Here is a 21725-nt window from a genome sequence, read left to right as displayed (position 1 = left end):
AGAGGGGCAAGGTTGGGGGGGGATGCTGCCTTTTCAGGGGGGTACGGAGGCATGGGTACAAGGCTGGAGAGCAAGGCTTGGCAGTTTGGAGTGAGGTGGAGACAGGATCTCAAGAAGGGGTGGGGGTTGGTCAGCGAGGGGTGGGCTTGGGTGAGTGGTGTCAGGGTCTGCAGTGTCTGCCCCAGAAGCAGGTGCACCCTTTGGGCGGTTCACAGTTCTGTCCGGGGAGGGTGCCAGGAGTTCTGAGACTTTGGTCTACTCGGGAGATGCCTGTTCAAGCACCAGAGCCCCTGAGAGGGTGGTTAGGCAGGTGTCTGTTCATGGCTCCCATGGCTCCCATTATTGCCGGTTGAATTATGTGTGCTCAAAAGGTAGGTCTCAGTTCTGATTTTTTGTCTGAGAATGTGATTTTATGTGGAAACAGTCTTTGCAGATGCAAACTAGGTAAAATGAGGTCATTCGGATGGGTCCTAACCCAGTGTGATGTGTGTCTTTATAAGAAGAAGGTAGTTTAGGGGCGCCTGGGTGGCTCAGTCGTTAAGCATCTGCCTTCCGCTCAGGTCATGATCCCAGCCAGGGTCCTGGGATCGAGCCCCACATCGGGCTCCCTGCTTGGCAGGAAGCCTGCTTCTCCCTCTCCCACTCCCCCTGCTTGTGTTTCCTTTCTCGCCGTGTCCCTCTCTGTCAAATAAGTTAAAAAAAAATTTTTTTTTAAAAGAAGAAGGTAGTTTGGCCCACATGCAGAGGGATGGCTGTGTGACAGTCGAGGCAAAGGCTGGGGTGATGTGTCCACCAGCCCAAGACGGCCAGGGCTTGACAGCAACACCAGCAGGCCAGAGCCTCCCCTGGAGCCACTGGGGGAGCTGGCCCTGCAGGCCTTGGTCTCGACTGACTTCTAGGTCCCGACAGCGAGAATGGATCTGTGGGGCGCTGTTGGAAGCTGCCTCCTGTTGTGCTTGGTTTTGGCGGCCCCAGGATTCAAATGCCCCTGTACTGGAGGGAGCTCACTGGCAAGCAGGTGGGGGATCCAGAGAAGCCTGGTTTGGGGGAGCCCACAGGAGGAAGGGGCTGCGCAGGCCCCAGGCGGGCGGTGTCTCCCCGAGGGACTCATCTGTCCGTTCTCCCTGCGACTCTTGGTTGCTGGGGGTGCAGAGCCACGGCAGGCTCCCTGGCTGTCTTGGCATGGGGCTGGGGGGGGGGGGGCACGGCTGCTGTCCGGCATGCTCACCTCCTTCCTGGATGGGACCTGTGGGACCCCCTAAAACCTTTGTTGGAAGGGTGTTTTCTTTGGAGCGGGCAGGTCCAAGGCCAGGGTGATGGGTGGGGCAGCAGGCTTACCTTGGTAAAATTCTTCTGGGGGCTGGGATCCAAAGCAGGGCTGGGGTGGGTGTGGGGGGCCGTGCCTGCATAGTACCGCGGCTCTGTGCTCCTGGCCGCATCTGCGAACGGGCGCAGCGGCACTGACGGAGTGCACAGGTCTCGCCAGGCGGTGCAGCCCCCTGGGGTCCCAGCCCCGGCGAGCACGTCTCCCCTCCACCCGCCAGGGAGGCCAGAGCCTGTGGCCCGAGGACGGTGGATGTGCGCCTGCGCTCTGGGGACTTAGGCAGCACTGGGCCGCCTCCAGGACGCTGCGGTCCCCACATGGGCCGGACCTCAAGTCTGCTCTGCATGCGTCCCGCAGCCGGCGGTTTGGAAGTCTGTCTCCCCCCGACCCCCTTCCCAGTAATTACAGTGAATGCTTTTCTTTTTTTTTTTTTTTTTTTTTTTTTTAAGGTTTTATTTATTTGAGAGAGAGCACATGACAGGGGGGAGGGTCAGAGGGAGAAGCAGACTCCCTGCTGAGCAGGGAGACCAATGCGAGACTCCATCCCGGGACTCCAGGATCATGACCTGAGCCGAAGGCAGTCGCTTAACCAACTGAGCGACCTAGGCGCCCGGTAAATGCTTTTCATTTGAAGGGGTAGTAGCTTCTCTGCAGCCTCCGGCAGGTTCAGCCTTCGCTCCTGGATTCTAACGCAGTCGTTTGCAGAGGTCACGGTCCTGCTGCTTCCTGGCATGTCCCTGGCACAGCGGCGTGTCTGACATGGCCAGGAGTCTGGGTCCAGCCGAGGGCAGGACGTGGTCAGAAATGACCAGTGGTTCTGACTTGCTGTCATTTGTCAGACACAGTTCAGGGGACTTTGACACTAGGCTGCTGGGGGCAGGGCAGAGGCAGAAGGCTCTGGAAGCTGGGCTCACGGACCCAGAACAAGCAGGCTCAACTAGGGCCTCCTCGGTGCATTCCCTGGGCTTTGGAAAGGCGGTCTGTCCTGGGGGCCTGGGGACGGGGGATGCTCTGTGGCCTCCAGAGACGGTACCTGATGCATCTGATCGGGCAGCAGGGGGTGAGCAAGGCTCAGCCACACGGGAAAGGCCCACCTGCTTCTGGGAGGGTGCATGGTGGGGGCAGGGCAGAGCCCAGCTGACCTCCTTGTGCTGCGCCTTCAGTGCTGGGGGCTCTTCTGCAGACCCTGGGCCGGGGAGACAGCAGCAGCTCAGGCCCAGCCGGTGTCCTGGGAGTCACACGGAGGGCCAGGTCCTCTGGCCACTTTTTCCGAGTCGACTGCTGTGCAGCTGCTGAATTGAGAAGCTCTGGGGGCTGGTGGGCCTGAGCTGGGTCCCCAGGATCCACTGTCAGGGGTGGGGGTGAAGGGAGGGAGGCCCCTACTTGTAGGAAAGGGAAAGCTTTGGGAGGTGGGGGGCCCCACATTGTTCGATGCCTCTGATCCTTTAGCAGCTGGGCCTAGAGCGTACCAGGGCCCCAGAGACTGTGCTAGCGCTGTGGTCTGGGGGAGAAAGCGGGTCTCCCCATGGGGCCAGGCTGCGGTGTGGCCCCATGCTGACGCGACGTCTGGCTCACCAGGTTCTGCTCTGGAGCTTCATCTCTGTGACGTCGGCCTCACAACCCTAGACAGAGAGCTGGAAGAGCATGACAGCGGCGACCTGGGCCCGGCAGGTAGGAGGGCACACCACGGGCTCTTGCCAGGGCCGGACTTTCTCCTCAGAGCCCTGCGGCGGTTCTCAGGTGGGCAGGTCCCCAGCCCCCGGCCCCTCGGGGTACCTCCATCTCAGCAACATGGTCTCTGCAGAGAGACCCAGGCGTGGCTGCTGCGTCCCTGCACCGTGGTCATGCTGCCCCCACCCCACCCGCTAATTTGGCTTCCCTGCTCTCTGCAGGTCCGAGGTCACTGGGGGGCTCGGCACCCGTCAGCATCCCGGGCTGCCTGCCCCGCTCCCCATCCCTGCACTCGTCTTCATCGCTGTCCACCTCCCCGCTGAGCTCCCTCTCCCAGTCCCTGTCAGGGCCACTCGTCTCCTCAGCCATGACGCCCCCCCAGCAGCCGCCAGCCCTCAGATCAGAGCCCGGAGCACTGGGCTCCTCGGCTGCTTCCTACAGCTCCTTAGGTGAGCAGATGCTGGTGGGGACATGCCTGCCCTGCGTGATGTCCGTGGGGGGGGGTGTGCGTTGCACCCCCACGTGGTTGCACTGCCCGATCTCAGGGGCGGCCACCGCCTGAGGGGTCCCCTGTCCAGTCCACTGAGGGTGCCTTGGGGCGTGAACACGGGATGGCCCCAGCTGTCACCTGTGCGTGGTGGTGGGCCTCAGGCCCTGGGACCTGTGATGTCACTAGAGACCTGGCGCCAAGCACACTGACCGGCACAACAGTAATGGCGCCAGTCCTTGTTGTATTTTTTATTGGGAGACGTTACCTTGTGTAACTCATCCAAGGTAACTCATCGTATTTTAAGAGTATTTTAAGTATCACTTTACTCTCGCGCGCGCACACCTCTACCTTAGGCGATCCCCGCAGCTGTGGGGCCTGCCGACTGAGGCGGGGGGTGGGGCTCGGGGGCCAGGGACGGTGCAGGGACAGCCCCGACTTCATGTCCTCTTCTGCTTAGATGCCTGAGCAGCTGGGAAGGGGGGCAGGGGCAGGGGTCACTGTCAGCGGGGCCCAGAGGTGGGGGTCTCAGCACCATGGCCAGTGACCTTTCCTGTCCCCTCTGTGCTCAGGCTTGAACGGCGTCCCCGGGAGCATCTGGGACTTTGTTTCCGGCAGCTTCTCTCCCAGCCCGTCCCCCATCCTGAACACCGGCCCCGCCCCGTCCTCAAGTGCGAGTCCGAACGGCGCAGAGCTGGCCCGCGTCAGGCGGCAGCTGGACGAGGCCAAGAGGAAGATCAGGCAGTGGGAGGAGTCCTGGCAGCAGGTGCAGCAGGTGAGTGGGGCGGGGGCAGGGGTGGGGCAGGCGCGCCCGTGACGGGGGGCACCGCGTGTCGCTGCTGCAGCCCGCCCCTGCCCCGGGTTTCAGGCCTGTGACGCATGGCGGCGGGAGGCAAAGGAGGCGAAGGAGCGGGCTCTGGCTGCAGACAGTGCGCGGGACCTGGCGCTGCAGAAGAAGGAGGAGGTGGAGGCCCAGTTCCGGCGGCTCCGGGAAGAGCTGGAGGGCCGGGGGCTGCAGCGCTGTGCCGACCTGGGTGCCGTTCCTCTCCCCAAGCTGCACTCCCTGCAGAGTCAGCTGCGCCTGGACTTGGAAGCCGTGGATGGGGTGAGTCCTGGTTCCGGCCCTGGACGGCACCCCGGTCTTCCTCACCAGACCCCATCCATCCCCCCTCCCCGCCACCTCTGCTCTCCGAGGACAAGGTGTGTGCCCCTCCCGCCCCACGGGGTCGGAGCTGGAGCAGCACCTCTGTGAGGTCACAGAGGTCGCCCTCTGGGGTTCCTGGGTAGATGTCTGTCTGCTTCCATCCTTCACCTTTACTGCCCTCGGCTGTTAATCTCTTTCACACCAGGGCCTGTGGTGAGACCTTGGAGCATTTGGAAGGTTCCACGGCCCTCACATTCTCTATCCCTCCAGTGGCCGTTGAGGCACAGTCCCCCAGGCTTTGGCTGCTCTTGTGGCCGGAGGCCCGGGTCCCAAGTCAGGGTCCCCATAAGCCCAGACGCTCAAGCCTGCTGGCCACAGCACGTCGGTTGGGGGCCTCTGTCTGGGCCTAGGCCTTCGAGGTGGCCGCCTGCCTGGCTGCCCCTTCCCACGCCGGTGTGGCAGCTCAGCTCCTGGCGTCTTGTGAGGGCTCTCCCGCCCCCACCTTCGTTCCGGGGGCATCCCTTGGCCCTCACTCTGCAGCTGGGGCCACATTCCCCGATGACCCACGGACGGCCCCATCCATGGCTTTCCTGGGGCCTCGGTTCTGCTGGATGCCACCCGACCCCACCACCACCCGTGTCTCGCCCTGCAGGTGATCTTCCAGCTGCGGGCGAAGCAGTGTGCCGTGTGCCGGGAGCGGGCCCGCGACGCCGTCCTCCAGCCCTGCCAGCACCGCGTGCTCTGTGAGCCATGCGCCGCGGGCGCGCCCCCCTGCCCCTACTGTGAGGGTCAGCCCCTCCCGTGGTGACCGCTCTGGCGCTCCCACCCCGGGCTCCGGCCTGCTCCTCTCCGACCTCACGGGCGCACCCCCAGAGCCCACTCGGCCGGCCCCATGGGCTTGGGAATGACGCACTGTGACCCCGCCAAGCACTTTGTAAACCGGGGCGTTAGACATTCTGAGTTGCTATAAGCTGCTTCCTAGGTTTGTGTTTTTTTAATATGCGATAATATGAAGCTTTATATGTGAACTGTGAACTTATACCATTTCCTATCAGTTTATTGTTAATTCATGGTATGGTAAAGATCTTAGATTTCCTATCCTGAAATTAGTACTTATGAAATGAGCATTTTATCTAGTAGTGAGAAATGCCTAGGATTTTTTATAGTTTTCAAATTAAGTGCAAATCGTATTTATAGCAGTGATACCGAAAGACACATTTAGAGGTTTTTAATTTTGTGAAAGGGACTCCTAATTGCGTGCACACGCACATTAATTGGAGTTTTATATTCCAGGACCATGCAGTGGCGCTGAGCCCAATCATGCTCCGTGACCCGCGGCCGCTTTTCTAAGTGCCTGAGCCTCGCACGAGGGGCGGAGGACGCCCTTCCCTCGGGTTTGTGTGTTCCTCTGAGGGGAAGCGCGGCCCAGGGCCCCGATGGTGGAGGCTCTCATATTAACTTCACAAAGCCGTGCCTGAGCCTCTGTAGCCTCGTGAGCCTGCTAGGAGGGTGTCCTGGCTCCCACTCGGGTGGCTTGAGACCAGAGGCTTGCCCACGGCCGCTTCCTGCAGCCGGATGGATGCCAGCTTGCAGGGGTGAGGCTCCCAGGCTGCAGGGTAGCCTGGCGATTACCACAGCCACTCCAGTGACCCCGGGCTTGCAGAGAGAGCCCAGCCGCCCAGCCATGGCAGAAACGCTCCTGAGAACGGGTGTGGTTTTGGTGAGGACTTGAATCTTCTCTGGTCTGCATTGGGTCGTTTTTCCCTAGAAATCTGGGGAGAAGCAAAGGATGTCTGTAGTTGACCCAGACTTTGTTCTCCGTGCGGCAGCCAGAGCTGGGGGCGGGAGCAGGGGCTGGCCCTCTGGCCTGGAAGTCTCGGCCCACCCGTGGCTTTGCCAAAGACGTTTAATAGCATTTTGTAAACTGCAAAGTGGCTCGGTAAAAATTTTTATCAGTAACCAAATATTTAGTAAGAGGTTGAAAACCTTTTTTAACGTAAGATACACCGATAGCTCTGTTTGAAGGTGGATCCATGACGTTCTGCAGCTAGTGCATTACTAAAGGTGACTATTGACTTGGTTTTAGTGCATCTTTGTTTTTAATCATAGTGATGATTTATTAGCTCTTAGAAATGTATATTTTGTGCTACTGTTACCACCGTTTAAAATTATTTTTTTTAATATTTATGCACTTGTTTCCCATTTCAGGCCTATGGTCGTCTTTGGGAAACAGGACAATGTTTATTACCAATACGTAGCCTAGACGTTTTCAAATTATACACAACTAAGGACAGTTAAGCTTGAGGTCTATGTATAAGCTACTCTGGTCGGTTCTTGCCACGCAGTGAGAGACTGGAGCTGCGGCGTCGTGGGGACCCCTCCCCCAGTACGTGCGCTGAGGCGCCCCCCCCAAGAATCTCGTGAGTGGAACTTTTAGGACCCCCCCAGGGGACTGCTTGTTGGGCCCTCCGAGGAAGCCTTCCCTGCGGGCACCCCGGGGCCGCGCCGTCCTGCCTCTTGGCTCTTGTGGTCGCAGTCCAGCCTCTGCTGTTTGTGTGACTGGGGTCGCAGGAGACCTCGGCTCAGTGTGGATGCTTCATGGGGAGTAATTTATGGAAGCCTCCATCTAGGTTTGTTCTGAGTATTTAGATGAGAATGTTACTGGAATGGAACTTTAACCCAGAAGGTAGTATTTATAATGCATAATCTATAATGCATAATCATTTACTCGTAGTGAATTGTTTCAAGTTAACACTTGTTTAAATTTTTTTACACTACAGCATTTATGCAATGGTTTACAGAATTCATGGAATTATTTTTATCAGTACAGGAATTAAAACTTTGCATCTTTATTCTGTCGCCTCTTTGAGCTGAGCCTGAGAGCCCACGGGGCCCTGAGGCAGAGGAAGTGGCCCCCACCTGCCTCCCCTTCCTGCCAGTCTCAGGTCACAAGGTGTTCCCATGCAGTCCTGGGTCGCCTCGGAGCGGCTCCGCTGTCCCGTCTGGGGGTGTCTTGGGGCCCACGTGCTCGGAGCTGGAAGTCTCTGCCAGAACAGTGAGCAGCAGGGGTCAGCATAGAGCCTGGCCCGCAGGCAGCAGGTCCCCAGGTGCGCTGGGGCCCTGCACGGGGCACGACTCACCCGCAGGCCTGGTGTAGGGGATGCCGTGCTGGGTCAGCACGCTCTTCAGTCTCCTGAGCTCCTTCGCCAGCTCTTTATGTGCCTACAACACAAGAGTTCCGAGGGCAGGGCGTGCGGCCCAGCAGTGGGGGCCAGCTCGGGGCCAGGCACCCTTCCCTGTCCCTACCTCACGGCAGCTCTCTAAGGTCTGGAAGGCCAGGTCCTTGGCGCCTCCTTCCAGCACCGATTCACTTTGTTCTGGGGTCTTTAGGTAGCCGGCATCCTCAAAAAGCACCCTGAGCCACTTGTCATAGCCCTGGCGATGGAGGAAGAGGGAAGAGCCAGCTCGCGGCTGCGCCACGCCCGGGCGAAGGGGTACCGGCCCCGTACCTCACCTGGGCGGTGATGAGCTCATCAGCCAGGTCCTGCTCTAGCTGGTCCCACCGCTGCTGCAGGGCGGGGGGCAGGGCCGGGTACACTACAATTCAACAGACGCCCCCTTAGCCGAACTCCCCTGCGCCCCCACCTGCACCCCGGGCCGGCCCCAGGGTCCTACCTAACAAGGAGTGTGGGTGGCAGACGAGAGGCGTCTCGAACGTCAGCGCATAAACACAGGTGCTCGGCTCAGACACGTGCGCCAGGCGGCTGCTTTTCCCACAGGTAAGCTCCACCTGTGGGGAAAGCCTTGGTGGGCAGGTGGGGGGAAGCTGGGTCCCCGCATCCTTGGGCCCTTCCCCCATGGTCCCACCTTGCTCTGCCTGCTCCGGGAGCGGCAGGAGTCGCCGTCCCTCATCCACATGCCCCTGAAGGTGTTGTTGGAGATTTCCCACTCGTTCCAGATGCTGAGGGAGAACACGTGAGGCGGGATGGGGGGGGCGGGCACCAGCCCAGGGGCCTGGGACCACCTGCCCGCACGCCCCTGGCTCACCCCAGGATCCCACTATAGGCGTTCCAGCGGAAGGTCTGCTCATGCTGTGTCACGTTGTGGAACGGGCAGAACTCGTACTTGTACCTGGGGGCACAGGTGCGTCAGGGGGGGTCCCGGCCCCCGCCCCCGCCCCCACCTCCCCTCACTCACGTGGACTCCACCAGGCTGAAGCACTTGCCAGAAAGCCTGAAGAGGTGCGCGGGCCCTGGAAAACAGCACAAGAGACCAAGTCGAGTGTGGAGTGCAGGTGCGCGAACAGCCCCCAAGACTAGACCTTCCAGAGAAAGGCAGGTCGGTTTAAACTTGAGACGAGCACAGGGGCCTGACTGACGTAAGGAAAACAGAAGAACCAGAAACCAGCTGAACCAACCTTATGGGAGTTCTGAAGCACCAGAGGGTGACCACAGCCAAGCAAGCACCAAGCCACCTTCAAGCTCGTGGGACCAGTCCTGGGCTGTCTGTACTTGCCACTGCCCCCTGGTGTGGTGGTGCAGGCCAGCTTGTCTGCAACTTCCCAACAGGCTGGGGCTGACTGAGGACTGGTCTCCGCTTTGCCTACCTTGGATCTCAAGCAGGAAAGGTGGGCATGGCTCACGAAAACTGCAGGGGGCATAGAGCCTTGCAGGAGTTTGGGGCAGGAGCTTATGGGGGGACACTGACGACAGAGCAGTGGGGGGAGCCTGGGAAAGGCAGGCCTCCGAGAGCGGCCACACGCACAAATGGCTGACGAGGAGCCCAGCACAGAGCCCTGTTTTCCACAAATTCTCACAAGGCAGCAGGGGAAACATAGCCGTGACCAAAGGAAAGGACAAAACCGTCCCAGGAGCAGCCCAGAGGCCGGACTTAGGAAAGATTTCCAAACAGTCTTAAATATGCTCCAAGAACTAAAGGAATATGGACAAAAACATATTACAAGAAGAAACCAGAAGAGAAATGCTGCAGCTGAAAAATACAAGCCAAGTAAAGAAGTTGCAGGAAGGGTCAACAGCATCTGAGCAGATGGAAGAACCAGTCAACTGCCGCGGAGCTGTGGGCACCACATGGGAGCCCCCGGAGGACAGCAGGAGCCCCAGCAGAAACTTCCCAACTGGACAGAAGACGTGAATTTACAAATCCAGGACGCTCACTGAACTGCAAGCAGGCGAGGCTCCGACCCTCACCGAGACACCCGAGAAGATCGTGAGAAATCCGAAGACCGTCACACGTAGGCAACGTCCCCGAGCTTCTCAGCGGGGCTCCGCACAGATGGCGTGCGGGTCAGAGGGCAGCTCAACGGTTCCGCATCCAGAACAACCCTCCCCACGGAGGCAGAGTTAAGTCGCCGCAGGGTGCCGGCTGAGGGGTTCCTGATGGCTTCAGGGTGCCCGTCCAGACGGAGCAAGTTTGTCTGCTTCTCCAGTGAACATGAATCCACGGCCAGCCTGCACGGCCGGGAGGATCAATCTACAGACTCTGGAAGACGGATGCATGACACGGCATCACAAGCCTTTGCTGGTGGCACCCAGTCCAAGGGGGTTGCCCGTGGGATTGGTGACCGGGCTGGGGGAGGGGCAGAGCTGACGGGAGTGTTTGTATGGGATCTGACAGTTGAAAAAATTCAAATTAGAATTTAGTCACTTCCAATGTTACTAACCCCCATGGTTTCCACAGAGAAAATAGACATGGGATATACACAAGCGGAAATGAGAGTGAAATCAAGTGTGTCACCTGGAAGAAAATGTCAACGGAGTAATGCAGCAGAGGAAAGACAGAGAAGCCACAAAGCCGAGCCACTTTGGTTCCACAGGGTATGTCCTCTGAAGTACATTCCGAGGGTATGCACCAGCCCGGAGAGAAGCACCCCCGAGCCTGGACCCCACCGCAAACAGACCAGACCCTAAGCAGGATGTCGTTAGGAGACCAAGTACGCTCCATCCGAGTTCTTACTAACCTTAGGTTATACCTATGTGCTTTCCTTCCTGATCACAGCAGGGGCATGTGTGGGGGATGCACAAATATATGGGAATTAGCATCTTAACCACTGGGTCAAACAGGAAATCACAAGGGAAATTAGAAAACACTCTGGGACAGAAACAGTGACCACAGGGTTCCAGGGCTCACGTGGCACGGTGCCAGCAACGCCGAGGGGGCTCGGATACGGGCGACAAACCAGACCCTGAGTCTTTACACCTTCCAGAACTAGACAAAGAGCACACTGAACCCAAAGCTAGCTCAAGGAAAAAATCATAAAAGGTTGGAGCAGAGGCAAAAGGAAAATCAGTAAACCCAATACTGGTTCTTTACAAAGATCAACAAATCGATGAGCCTTTAGCTAGATTGGACAGAGAACCCCACACTGAAATTCCTAAAATCAGGTATGAAAGGGGGGACTCTGCCAACTCTGCAGGAACAAGACAGGAGAATACGATGAGAAACCTACTCCAACAAATTGACCACCTTTGTGAAATGGACACATTCCTAGAAACCCAACTGATCAGTCGTCCTCACATGTTCCCAGAGCCTCCGAGGCCAGTGTCACCCTGGCACCAAAGTCACGAAGATCCATCATGAACACGAATGCAGAAAATCCTCAACGAAAACACCAGCAAATGCACTTTAACGGCACATTAAAGGGATCCTACACCAAGTGGGGTTCATTCCCAGAATACGAGGACGGTTCAACATCTGACAATATAATCCATAACAGAAGGAAGGGGGGGAAACCCCACGGCCACTTGGCTGTTGCAGAAAGCAGCGCCTGACAGAATTCAACCCCCTTTCATGACAAACACTCCACAAACGAAAAGCAGAAAAGCGGCAGCACAACGGAGGCCACTGAGGCAGACCCCACAGCGTGCATCCTGTGGGCAATGCAGGGCGGCGCGAGACCCAACGCGCTCCTCCTCAGATCCAGAACAAGACGACGACGCGCTCTGCACTGCACTCCCTGTTCCAGCAGCACACTGCAAGTTATAGCCACAGCAATTAGGCACAAAAGAGAGAAAAGGCATCCAAATTGGAAAGGAAGAAATACAACTCTGTTGCCAGGATCGCGTGTGGAGAGAGTCCACAAAAGTCTGTTCCCAATGTTGCAGGACATGACACTGACAAACACCAGGTGTGTTTCCCTACACTAACAATCCACAAAGGAAATTCAGCAACTCCATATAAAGAGTATTGAAAAGAAAAATAGTCGGAATTAACCAAAAAGGCAAAATACTTGTACAAACTACAGAATGCAGCTGACTAAAATTAAAGATATAAATAAATGAAATAAATAGAAGCCCTGTGTTCACGGACAGGAAAACTTAATCTTAAAATGTGATAGTACCCTAAATGACCTAATTCAGTCTGTATCAAAATCCCAGGAAAATTTGTTTGCAGAAATAGGAAAACCCATCCTAAAATTAAAATGGAATCTCAACCCCAAATAGCCAAAACTATCTTTAAAAGAACAAAGTTAGCTGAGTGGCGCCTGAGTGGCTCAGTCGTTAAGCGTCTGCCTTTGGCTCAGGTCATGGTCCCAGGGTCCTGGGATCAAGCCCCCCCGCGTCGGGCTCCCTGCTCCACGGGACACTTGCTTCTCCTCTCCCACTCCCCCTGCTTGTGTTCCCTCTCTCGGTGTCTTTCTCTGTCAAATAAATAAATAAAATCTTAAGAGAAAAAAAAAAGGGAACAGTTGAAAAACTCAATCCCTGATTTCAAAACGTGCTTCAAAGCCACAGACTGAAACAGTGTGGTGCTGGCATGCACACAGGTGGGGTGATGGAGCCCAGAGCCCAGAGACGGTCCTGAACATCCGTTCTTATGATCTGATGTCAAGACCATTCAGTGGGGAAAGGGCCATTTTCTCAATAAATGGTGCCGGGAAACAATAACCAGACGTAGAGGAAGAAACCGGAACCTTACTTTACACCATATACAAAAATAACTCAAAATGGGTTTGAGGCTAAGCCTAAAAAAGCGCAGTAGAAAAACGGGGAAAAATCCTTAGGACATTGGCTTTGGCAATGACTTCTTGGCTATGACCCCAAAGGCACTCTAAGAAACAAAACCAATGAATTGGACTTGGAAACAGAACTTCTGTGCATCAGAGGGCACTATCAAGAGAAAGAGACAACCCACAGAACGCAAGAAAACACTTGCAAATTCACACTTCCAGTAAGGGTAATCTCCAGGACACACACAACTCCTGTAACAACAAAACATCCCCAAACCACTTCATTCCAAAATGGACAAGGATTGACTAGAGTCTGAAGCAGCTCTACAAACACAGTGCACAGACATGGAGGGTGTGGTCATCAGGGAAACCTTCAAACCCACAACGAGCCACTGCCCTCCCGTTAGGATGGCTGTTCTCACACGCGCGTGCACATGCACGTGGGAAAACAGCAAACTTCGGTCAGGACGTGGAGGAACATACCGTGGTGATCATTTTGGAATATGTACAAATACTGAACCACGTATTGTACACTTGGAACTACAAGAATGTTCTAGATCTACTTTCTCTCAATTTTAAAAAAGGACCAATCAACGGGCCCCTCACAGGGAGCACAACAGAATGGGATGAGGCAGGAAGGGTGGTCTGAGCGCACCTGTCTCTACAGCTTTACGTGTGCACTGTATGAACGCGTTCACATGTTCAAAGTTAAAAGGATGACTGTGAGTCCCTACAGCTAAAATCAAAGCAAGTGAACCAAACTGTATAGAGGAACATGACCTTGCAGGAAAAATCCCTCTTACGGATTTAAGAGCACGAACTTCCATGAGTTAATGGTAACAGCCCATGAGAGTTCTGACATCCTCATCTGTGTAGAGAGAAGCAAAGGACAATGTGAACCGTATCAGAGGCCACCGCGGCTGACACCAGGCCAACCCTCCTGCAGGGCGCTCCAGAGCCCACCCCAGTGTCACGGACCAGAGCGACAGGGACGATGGGGGATGACCCAGCAGCTGGGAAGTCGGGGCAACACAGGAAGGCAGTGGGCCCCGAGGATGAGCCCCCAGGGTTTTCCTTCTCAGGGCCACCCCCAGGAAGGACAGCGGCCCCAAAGCTCAGAACGGATGAAGAGTAACTGCTGAAAGGCATTTACAGTCAGTGTTTTCAGATCAGCCCTTCAATTCTTTAAACTCGAAGAAAAAACATGTACTTGACAGAATTCAGCAGGTGCCATGCTGCCAGGCCCCTGAACACGGGCGCGACCCCACAGTGCCCTCATGGGGGTGGGTACACTTCCTCGGTTCACTGTTTTGTTTTTTTTTTTTGCTGTCATTACTGAGCACAAAACAGACAAGTGAAGTCATGGAAATGTTTGCAATTAGACAACTATGGAAAAGAAAACCCTCATTTTCAAACTCCACAACTGCAGGTGGTGTCTGAAAACCAGTCGAGCACACACGTGGCTTTTGAAAAAGAAAACAGCACTGGTTTAGAAGCTGGGGCGCTCCTGGCCGCCTCAGTGGGAGGAGCTTGCAACTCTTGATCTCGGGGACCTGAGTTCGAGCCTCATGCTGGGTGGGTAGCAGTTATTAAAAAAAGTAAATAAAATTAATATTTTTACTTTCAGAAACTACAAGTTAGATGAGCCGTTTGGTTGTATCTGGGAGAAGGCAGCTGGCTTACTGTTGGGTGTAGGCTCTTGCTTAGAAGACATTTAATGTCTCCAAAATTTTCTCATGGTTTCCTGCTGGAAAAGACAGACAGCCCCCTCCACCCCCATGGGGGCTCTCCCTGCCCGACACCGGGGTGGTTCTCTCTCCCTGCTTCGCTAGGACATCAGAGCCCTGGGCAAACTACTGATCATTCTCAGTCTTCCATTCTAAAGACACAAGACCAAGATCAAAGCTCACGTTCTGGAAAACGTGGGAAATCTGCACATGAACTCTGGGTTCCGAGTCCCACGGAATCCCGTGAGACCTGCCGCCCACTGGGATCAGTCCTGAGCTCACTGGTGCCCGGGGTCTGAATGTCCACACTCTTTTGCTCACCTGTGTTGCTTTCAGCTCTTCTAAATCCACGATTAACTTACATTCCCTTTTAGAATTATGACTTAATTGCTGAAAGAGATTACTTTTGTCATAATGATGGGAAATTTTTTCACAGAACTTTTTTAAACTGTATTTGTTGTGTGCTTCACGTGCTCAAAATAGTGGTTTTTAAAAAATTCAGTAAGAGATTGAAAACTGTGCAGTGTAACTGTTGTGATCTTTGTGTTTTCACTTTAAATTTTAAATGCCAGACTTTACAAAATAGCTAATAATCTTCAATAGAACCATTGGGTCTCTCCCGGACATCTGATTTTAATCATTAGCTTAAAGAAAATCCTTGCACTACATTATTTTCATAAAACTCAAGATTTTCACATTAAAGGTTTTGTTTTGGAAAAAATACTAGTGGCTTTTAAAAAGCAAAGCTTAATTAATAGAATGGGCTTTTTCTGAGACTGCTTTCTCTGTGTGTCTCACCGCCCTGCTCTGGATTAGAGGTAAAGTCACCTGGTAAATACCGAGCCCTTCGCTTACCTTTCCTAAGGCAACCTTTGGACACCTGTTTTGGAAGCCAGCTTGAGTCACAGTAAAGGACACACATTTGGGTGGGGAGGAGTGGTAAAACTGGAAAGCTGTGTCTTAATTACTTGAAAATAGCTCTAAAATATTTTGTAGGAAACTATTTGAGCTGCATAATCCAAACACATCAAGCGTCCAGTGGGACTACTTTTATAAATGCACACGTCTTCATGGGTCAGAACTCTTCAGTCTATAACAAATCTCATCCAGATGAAAGCCATCTGTCAGAAAAGCCTCGCTCTGTTGAGAATACGTGCTTTAAAGCTTCAGACTGAAGCAGAGCAGTGCGGACGGGAGCGGGCCTTCCCCTGGCTGAGGGCCATACTGAAGAAAACTGCTCACACCCTTTTCTTCCGCCTGGTAGAGAGTTTTTTTGTTTGCCCACTCAGCATTTTTAGAGATTGTACATTTGTTCAATCACGTTAGTTGGTTTGGGAATAAGCATTTTCTAAAAAGGGACAGTCCTGAAAACTCAGTGTCTCAAGAGTTTCTGAAGTCACCAGAATGGACCCAGCCTGGGGCGGGAGGCCCCGTGCCCCCAGCACCAGCTCCCCACTGCACGTGCAGTGCCCAAAGCGCCGCTGGCTTTGACGGCAGTATTGTAGCACCTTCTTTTCACATCTTTGGAAACAACTACATTAAAAACCTTATCAGGAGACCTGCAAAGATTAGGTTTGCTTTCTGAAGGAATAGCCCAGTGAGGTGGCTGGAGAGGATATTTCTGCCTAACTCATGTACACCCGATACTTCTTGGGCACACTTTGTAGAAAAATAGTTGGACCTTTGGTACATTTTGAGCAAATGGGGCCCATTTAAGAATCTTAGAATAATTTAACATTCACCCTTTATACCTGTTTTGAAAGCCTTTACATTTTTGTTGGGTAATTTTTAAAAAAATTTTTATTTGAGAGAAAATGCGCATGTGGGGGGGCAGAGGGAGATGGAGAAACACTCCTCGCTGAGCAGGGAGCAGTCAGGTAATTTTTTCCAAGCCATGAATATAATCTATTAAACCATGTTTATGCTATCCATTCTGTTTTTTAGTTGGAAAAAAAAGATGTTAAAAATATTTATGAAGAAGAGTTTAAATATTTTTAATCTTAGGAGCACCTGGGTGGCTCAGTCGGTTAAGTGTCCAACTCTTGGTTTCAGTTCGGGTCATGATCTCAGGGTCGTGAGATCGAGCCCCGTGTCGGGCTCCGTGATGAGCATAGAGTCTAAGTCTAAGTCTCTCTCTCTCTCTCTCTGTGCCTCTGCTCTGCCCCCTGTCCCCTGCTTGCTCGCTCTCACTAAAATAAATCTTTACATATATATTTTTAATCTTAAAAAAAAACAAAAAGAAATGCACCACAGGGCAGCCTGAAACTGCCTACGAGCCCTGCGGGGCTCCCTGGCCCAGCCCTACACACACACACACCTGGGGGGAGGCCTGCAAAGCCAGAGACCCAGCAGGGCCCGAGTGTGGGCTCAGATCTGTCTGAACAGATCATGCTCTTCAAAGGAGCACAGCCGAGCCCGCGTCAAGAACTTACTCCAAAAATATGAGATGTGTGAGCACGCAGGCAGTGCGAGCCACACCGGAGAGAAAAGGAAAACACCACTGCGGCTCAAGCCCGACACGGCGCAGATGCTGGCAGCAGAAGAGAATTTTAAAGCAGTTATTACAACATGTTTAAGGGAGTAAAACAAAACAGGAATAAAGTCTCAGCAGTTATGTAGAAAATAGAAAAAAACTGAAATTCTAGAAATAAAAAGCAGGTCAGAAATAATTAGCAATTTAAATCCAGCAACATATAAAACGTGTGGACTCATCTTGACCGAGTGGGGTTCATTCCAAGGATACAGGATTGGCTCAACATTCACAAATTCCCACTAACCACTGTATAAACAGCCGGAAAAAGCGAACTCTCTGACCATCTCAATAGGTACAGAAAAGCATTTGACACAATTCCCATCCATTCACACAGTGAAAACTCAGCAAGCAGGCAGAAGAGGAAACCTCCTCTCCCCGACCAAGGGGGGACGCCTGAGCCGACAGAGGGATGCTGAGCAAGGAGCAAGGAAGGGAGAGCGGCTCTTCAGCAGCACAGGAGGCCTGGCCCGTGCAAGACACACGAAAAACAAATGAAAGGCACTAGATTGGAAAGGGAAAAAAAAAACACAACGCTCTTTATTCCAGCGAACACGAAAAAGAAATGTTAAGCACCACAGGAACGCAATGAACAAAATTCAGAATGTGGTAAACAACTGACCCAGTTTCTTCAATAAAGAAATTATGAGCGAACAGGGAGGGGAGCTATAGATCCAGAGACAAAGTCCATGAGGCCACAGCACACGGAGCAGAAACACCAACTTGGACAAACCAGCTCTTAACGATGAGAGACCGTTAGAAACCTAAGGCACTGACAGGATTTTTATTGAAGGAATTAGTGGTGGTGTTCGTTTTTTTAAAGCGTGAAGAAGATAACATGGCTATGCCCTTAGGACGACCAAAAGATTTACAAATGAGCTAAGTGGTAAGAACAGGGCTGCCGGTGAGGGCTGAGGCTGAGTGCCGGGATTTGGGGCCTCAACGTCCTTCCCTCCCACTTTCCCATGTGCTCCAAATCGGCCCTATCACAAAACTGTTTAAACTCAAGGAAAAACCGGGGCACCTGGGGGGCTCTGTCGGTTGAGCATCCGATTCTTGATTTCAGTTCAGGTCATGATCTCAGGGTCATGGGATCGAGCTCCAGGTGGGGCTCTGGGCTCAGTGAGGAGTTTGCCTGGGATTCTCTCCCTCTGCGGCTCTCCCCGCCCACCCCGCTCTTGAGTGCTTTCTCTAAAATAAATGACTCTTAAAAAACAAAACAAAAACTTAAAAAAGGGTTTTAAAGTTAGTGAAAATCGAAAGTGAAAAAGATGTATAGCAGGCACTACCACTGAGCACAGGTAGAAACATCTGACCCAAAGTGCTTGTCAGAGAGATTAGACACGGATGTGCTCAGCCTTGCACCACAGAGCTCTGACATCTGTCCCTGGTTGGACACATCCTAAAATGAACTGCATAAAAACCCAAGCCTCACCCACTCATTTCATGTTACTAGTAGTATTGTTATTATAATCCCAAAGCTATTTTCTGTGATTATGGGAGTTAGCCAGTAAATATATTTGTGATTAAGGAACCCAGCTTTTCAATGTTAGAAAAACGTAGGGAAAAAACCCCAGCCCTGTAATACTACATTTCAGTTGGAAACTTAAAGTCACATGGATCTCCCAACATAAACACATATATGTGTGTGTATGCTTTTTGAAATAATGAGACTTACAAGAAGTTGCAAAACTCCTACTCCACGGTCCACGTACCAACACGCAGCCTCTCCCAATGCTTACCCAGCTCTGGTTCATCACCTCAACTAGGACACTGACGTAGGCATGACAGAAGCAATTATGGGCCATACTCAATTTCAGTTCTTACATGGACTCACCAATAAGAAAGAACAGTGATACACAACAGTGATACACAACAACACGGATGAGTCCCAGAAACACGAGGCTGGAAAGAAACCAGACACGGGAACGCACGCTCTGGGACTCCATGTAGCTGGAGGCCAAGCACGAAGGAGACTCATCTACAGTGACAGACACCCGAAAGCGCTAAGGAGGATGTGGAAAGGAACACAGCATTTTCTGGTTGATGAAATTGTTCTCCACCTTGTTTTGGGCAACAAGGACATGGATGTGATCAACTGCCACATTTCATCAAACTGAATGTGTCAACCATAGCTCAATAAAAATACAGTTTCAAATGAGCCGATACTGGTCTTCAAAAAGAAAAGAGGAGGGGAGAGGAAGGGTATTCTTTGTCAGAGGCCATCTGCTAGGAGATGCAGCGGCATGAGAGAGGCAGAAAGTAGGCACGCACTCTCCTCCCTCGGGGAAGAACGCGAGACTCCTGGGCGCAGCGGTCACTCAAGAGCCCAGGGACAGCTCGCAGCCCGCACGCCAAGAGCAGAAGCCCGTGTGGACAGTGGAGGGACCCTGGCCACAAAGCACTGTCCTCCCACATGAGGCCACACATGGTCCACTGCCTTGCTAGGAAGGATCCATGTCCAGACCACTGACCCTGACCACCTGACAGTAATCAAGCTTCCCAGCCTATCTCCCCACTCACGGAGCACACACCAAAGAAAGGAGAACCAGGCAAATGACCTAAACCAGAGCAATCCAGGTCATTCTGTAAGACAACTGGCCCGGACTCCTCCAAAATCAAGGTCATGAAAGCCTTTTTTAAAGGGGGTACCGTGTAGAGGGACCTGTTGCAGATTTAAGATTACAGACACCTGATTAACCAAATACACGTGTGACCCTTGACTAATCCTGGGGCAGGGGGGCTTGGGACAGCTGTAGAGGGCACTGAGACGACTGGGGGATGTGGACTGTTTACACACTTACTACTAGTTTTGGGGGGGTAGGGGATCCATCCTGGAACTATTTACAGATAAAGTGTCATAATGTCTGTAATCTAGTTTCAAATGGTTCAGCAAAATGGAAATTCACATTTTTCAAAATGATGAAAGAGAGGAGGACCAGGCAAATGTGAACCGTTCCCAGAGGTGCAGAGCACACAGGTGTCCACTGTCCCATTTCTCCATTTTTCTTTTCAATACTTTTCGTAATAAAAAACGGATAGAATTGTTCAGAGTGAAATCTCACACCTGCTCCCTGAGTGCATCCTACCCACGCCCAGTCCCTCCGGCTTGGGCGTCCTTGCTGGAGGCCTCCGCCTGCCCCCGGCCCTTTGTGGGACTCCTCTTCCCACAGGTCCCCATCCCTCCCTCACGTCCTTTCCTCCTTCAGCTTCTGGCCAAAATGTCATTTCTCAGCTTTTTCCTGAATCCCCTATTTAAGTGGCTCTGTCCCTACAGCATATGACTCTTGATCTTGGGGTCTCGAGTTTAAGCCCCACACTGGGTGTACAGTTTACTTAACAAGAATTAAAAATAAAATAAACAGGGCGCCTGGGTGGCTCAGTCGTTAAGCGTCTGCCTTCGGCTCCGGTCATGATCCCAGGATCCTGGGATCAAGTCGTGCATCAGGCTCCCTGCTCGGCGGGCAGGAAGCCTGCTTCTCCCTCTCCCTCTCCCCCTGCTTGTGTTCCCTCTCTCGCTGTGTCTCTTTGTCAAATAAATAAATAAAATCTTAAAAAAAATAAAATGGCAGTTCCCAAAACAACGCTCACCTCTTCACACACACTTTTGTCTCTGCTTTCCAGACCGACAAGAGTATTTCTCATCAAGCATTCTACGTTTCACCCACTTCTTTATTGGCGCACACACGCACACTCCCCCCATTAGACTGTCACGAAGAGAGAACAAGCCCTCTACGTTTTGCTCATTTCTGCATTCCCACCACAGACCCTAACACACAGTAGTGCTCAATAAAAAACATTACTGGGTTTTTTGCTTCCCGTGTTTCTCATTTGACGACCCAGCCATTCCACTTCAGGGATCCTGCCTTTGGAAACCACGCACACAGCCTAGAAACAGACAATCCATACGGAAGGATGTTCTCCACAGCATTGCTTCTAACGACCAACAAATTTAAACGTAACATCTGACGAGAGAAGGACGCAGCGCCATCCTATGAAAGACTAAGTATCAAGTGAGAAGAGTGAAGGCCAGTGTTCACCACCATGAAGGCACACGGCGAGCAACAGCAGCAAATGAGCAAACCTGTGTAGTCCGTGTTCAAAAAAAGGCAAAAAATACGTTTTAAAAAATAGCGGCAGAAAGCACCAAACCACATTAATGCACGTTTTTCCTTGTACACTTACGCACGTAAAAGCACAAAAGACGTCTGTGGCCAACTATTACCTGAGATCACCTTCACAAAAGGAATTAAAGAGGACTAAATCCGGGGGTAACTATTTAACTTGTACTAGAACGTTCTGGAATACTAACGGTGCACTCAAAACTCTGAAAGGCTGACAAACGAATGCACGAGCCTCCGGGCCCTTTCAGGGCCCTCATCCCAGGCTGCCCCCGTCCACCCGAGCCGGGAACCCGCGCCGGCTCCCCGCTTCCCTCCCTGGCCGCCCCCATGTCCGCGGCCAGGGTCCCGCACTCACCAGACACGGGTGAAGGATCCCTCTTGGGTTGGAGGCGACTAGTCTGGGGCAGGAACGGGTTGTTGAGCCTGCGAGGAGCGGCAGGGTCAGGGGGAGCCGGGCTCTGGGCTGTCCCTCCGCGCCCCGCCGCGCCCCGCGGGGCCGCTCACCCGAACGCGTTGGGCTCCTCCACCACCTTCATCTTGGCGGCAGCGGCGGGCGCGGGCCCTGCGGGGAACGGGGCGGTGAGGAGGCGGGCGGGTGGCGGCGCACGCCAGGGGTCCCGGGACGCAGGGACACTAACCGGGCGCTGCGAGCCCCAGCAGCAGCAGGAAGCCCGCCAGCCTCGCCGCCATCGCTCCCCGCGCGCGCGGTCACGTGGGCGCCGCTGGGCCGGAAGTGGCGCTCGGCGCCTGCG

At 53.4% G+C, this 21725-nt stretch overlaps 2 protein-coding genes across 10 annotated transcripts in view; one reads left to right on the top strand and one right to left on the bottom strand.

The window, feature by feature from the left end:
- The window catches only part of UNKL (unk like zinc finger), a 33332-nt gene extending 27278 nt beyond the window's left edge, over window positions 1–6054 (top strand). For 6 of the 8 annotated variants that reach the window (XM_027611133.2, XM_027611128.2, XM_027611127.2 and 3 more), the window contains 5 exons: window positions 2903–2995; window positions 3217–3444; window positions 4055–4257; window positions 4351–4587; window positions 5279–5698. In XM_027611133.2, the coding sequence (XP_027466934.1) occupies window positions 2903–2995; window positions 3217–3444; window positions 4055–4257; window positions 4351–4587; window positions 5279–5434 (917 nt within the window). In that variant the 3' untranslated portion in view covers window positions 5435–5698. Of the gene's footprint in view, window positions 1–2902; window positions 2996–3216; window positions 3445–4054; window positions 4258–4350; window positions 4588–5278; window positions 5699–5919 lie in introns of those variants that run through there. The other 2 variants (XM_027611129.2, XM_027611132.2) reach the window with 2 other exon arrangements.
- Window positions 5840–21695, bottom strand: GNPTG (N-acetylglucosamine-1-phosphate transferase subunit gamma). 2 transcript variants are annotated; one of them, XM_027611138.2, is made up of 12 exons: window positions 21612–21695; window positions 21478–21535; window positions 21329–21396; window positions 8824–8878; window positions 8674–8757; window positions 8494–8587; window positions 8302–8416; window positions 8141–8223; window positions 7933–8061; window positions 7767–7848; window positions 7546–7670; window positions 5840–6398 (listed from the first exon to the last, which is right to left on the bottom strand). In XM_027611138.2, exons 1-11 carry the CDS (start codon window positions 21661–21663, stop codon window positions 7573–7575), a joined length of 918 nt encoding a protein of 305 aa, XP_027466939.1. In that variant the 5' UTR covers window positions 21664–21695; the 3' UTR covers window positions 5840–6398; window positions 7546–7572. The 2 variants fall into 2 exon arrangements, with proteins under 2 accessions (XP_027466939.1, XP_027466938.1); XM_027611137.1 differs by lacking the exon at window positions 5840–6398 and having other exon boundaries at window positions 7335–7670.
- Between the last annotated feature and the right edge of the window lie 30 nt (window positions 21696–21725).

The sequence above is a fragment of the Zalophus californianus genome, chromosome 10 (genome assembly GCF_009762305.2).
Source record: "Zalophus californianus isolate mZalCal1 chromosome 10, mZalCal1.pri.v2, whole genome shotgun sequence".
NCBI classification, from domain to species: Eukaryota; Metazoa; Chordata; class Mammalia; order Carnivora; family Otariidae; genus Zalophus; species Zalophus californianus.
Note: the sequence above shows the minus strand (reverse complement) of the source record. Positions and strands in the feature narration are given on the sequence as shown.

Excerpts from the sequence above, each read along its gene's own strand:
- GNPTG (XM_027611138.2), bottom strand. The coding sequence starts at position 21,663 with ATGGCGGCGAGGCTGGCGGGCTTCCTGCTGCTGCTGGGGCTCGCAGCG. Across the intron at positions 8,758-8,823 it reads TTCAGCCTGGTGGAGTCCAC|GTACAAGTACGAGTTCTGCC; the intron begins GTGAGTGAGGGG and ends CTGTGCCCCCAG. Across the intron at positions 7,671-7,766 it reads CCCCTACACCAGGCCTGCGG|AGACTTCCAGCTCCGAGCAC; the intron begins GTGAGTCGTGCC and ends CTGTTCTGGCAG.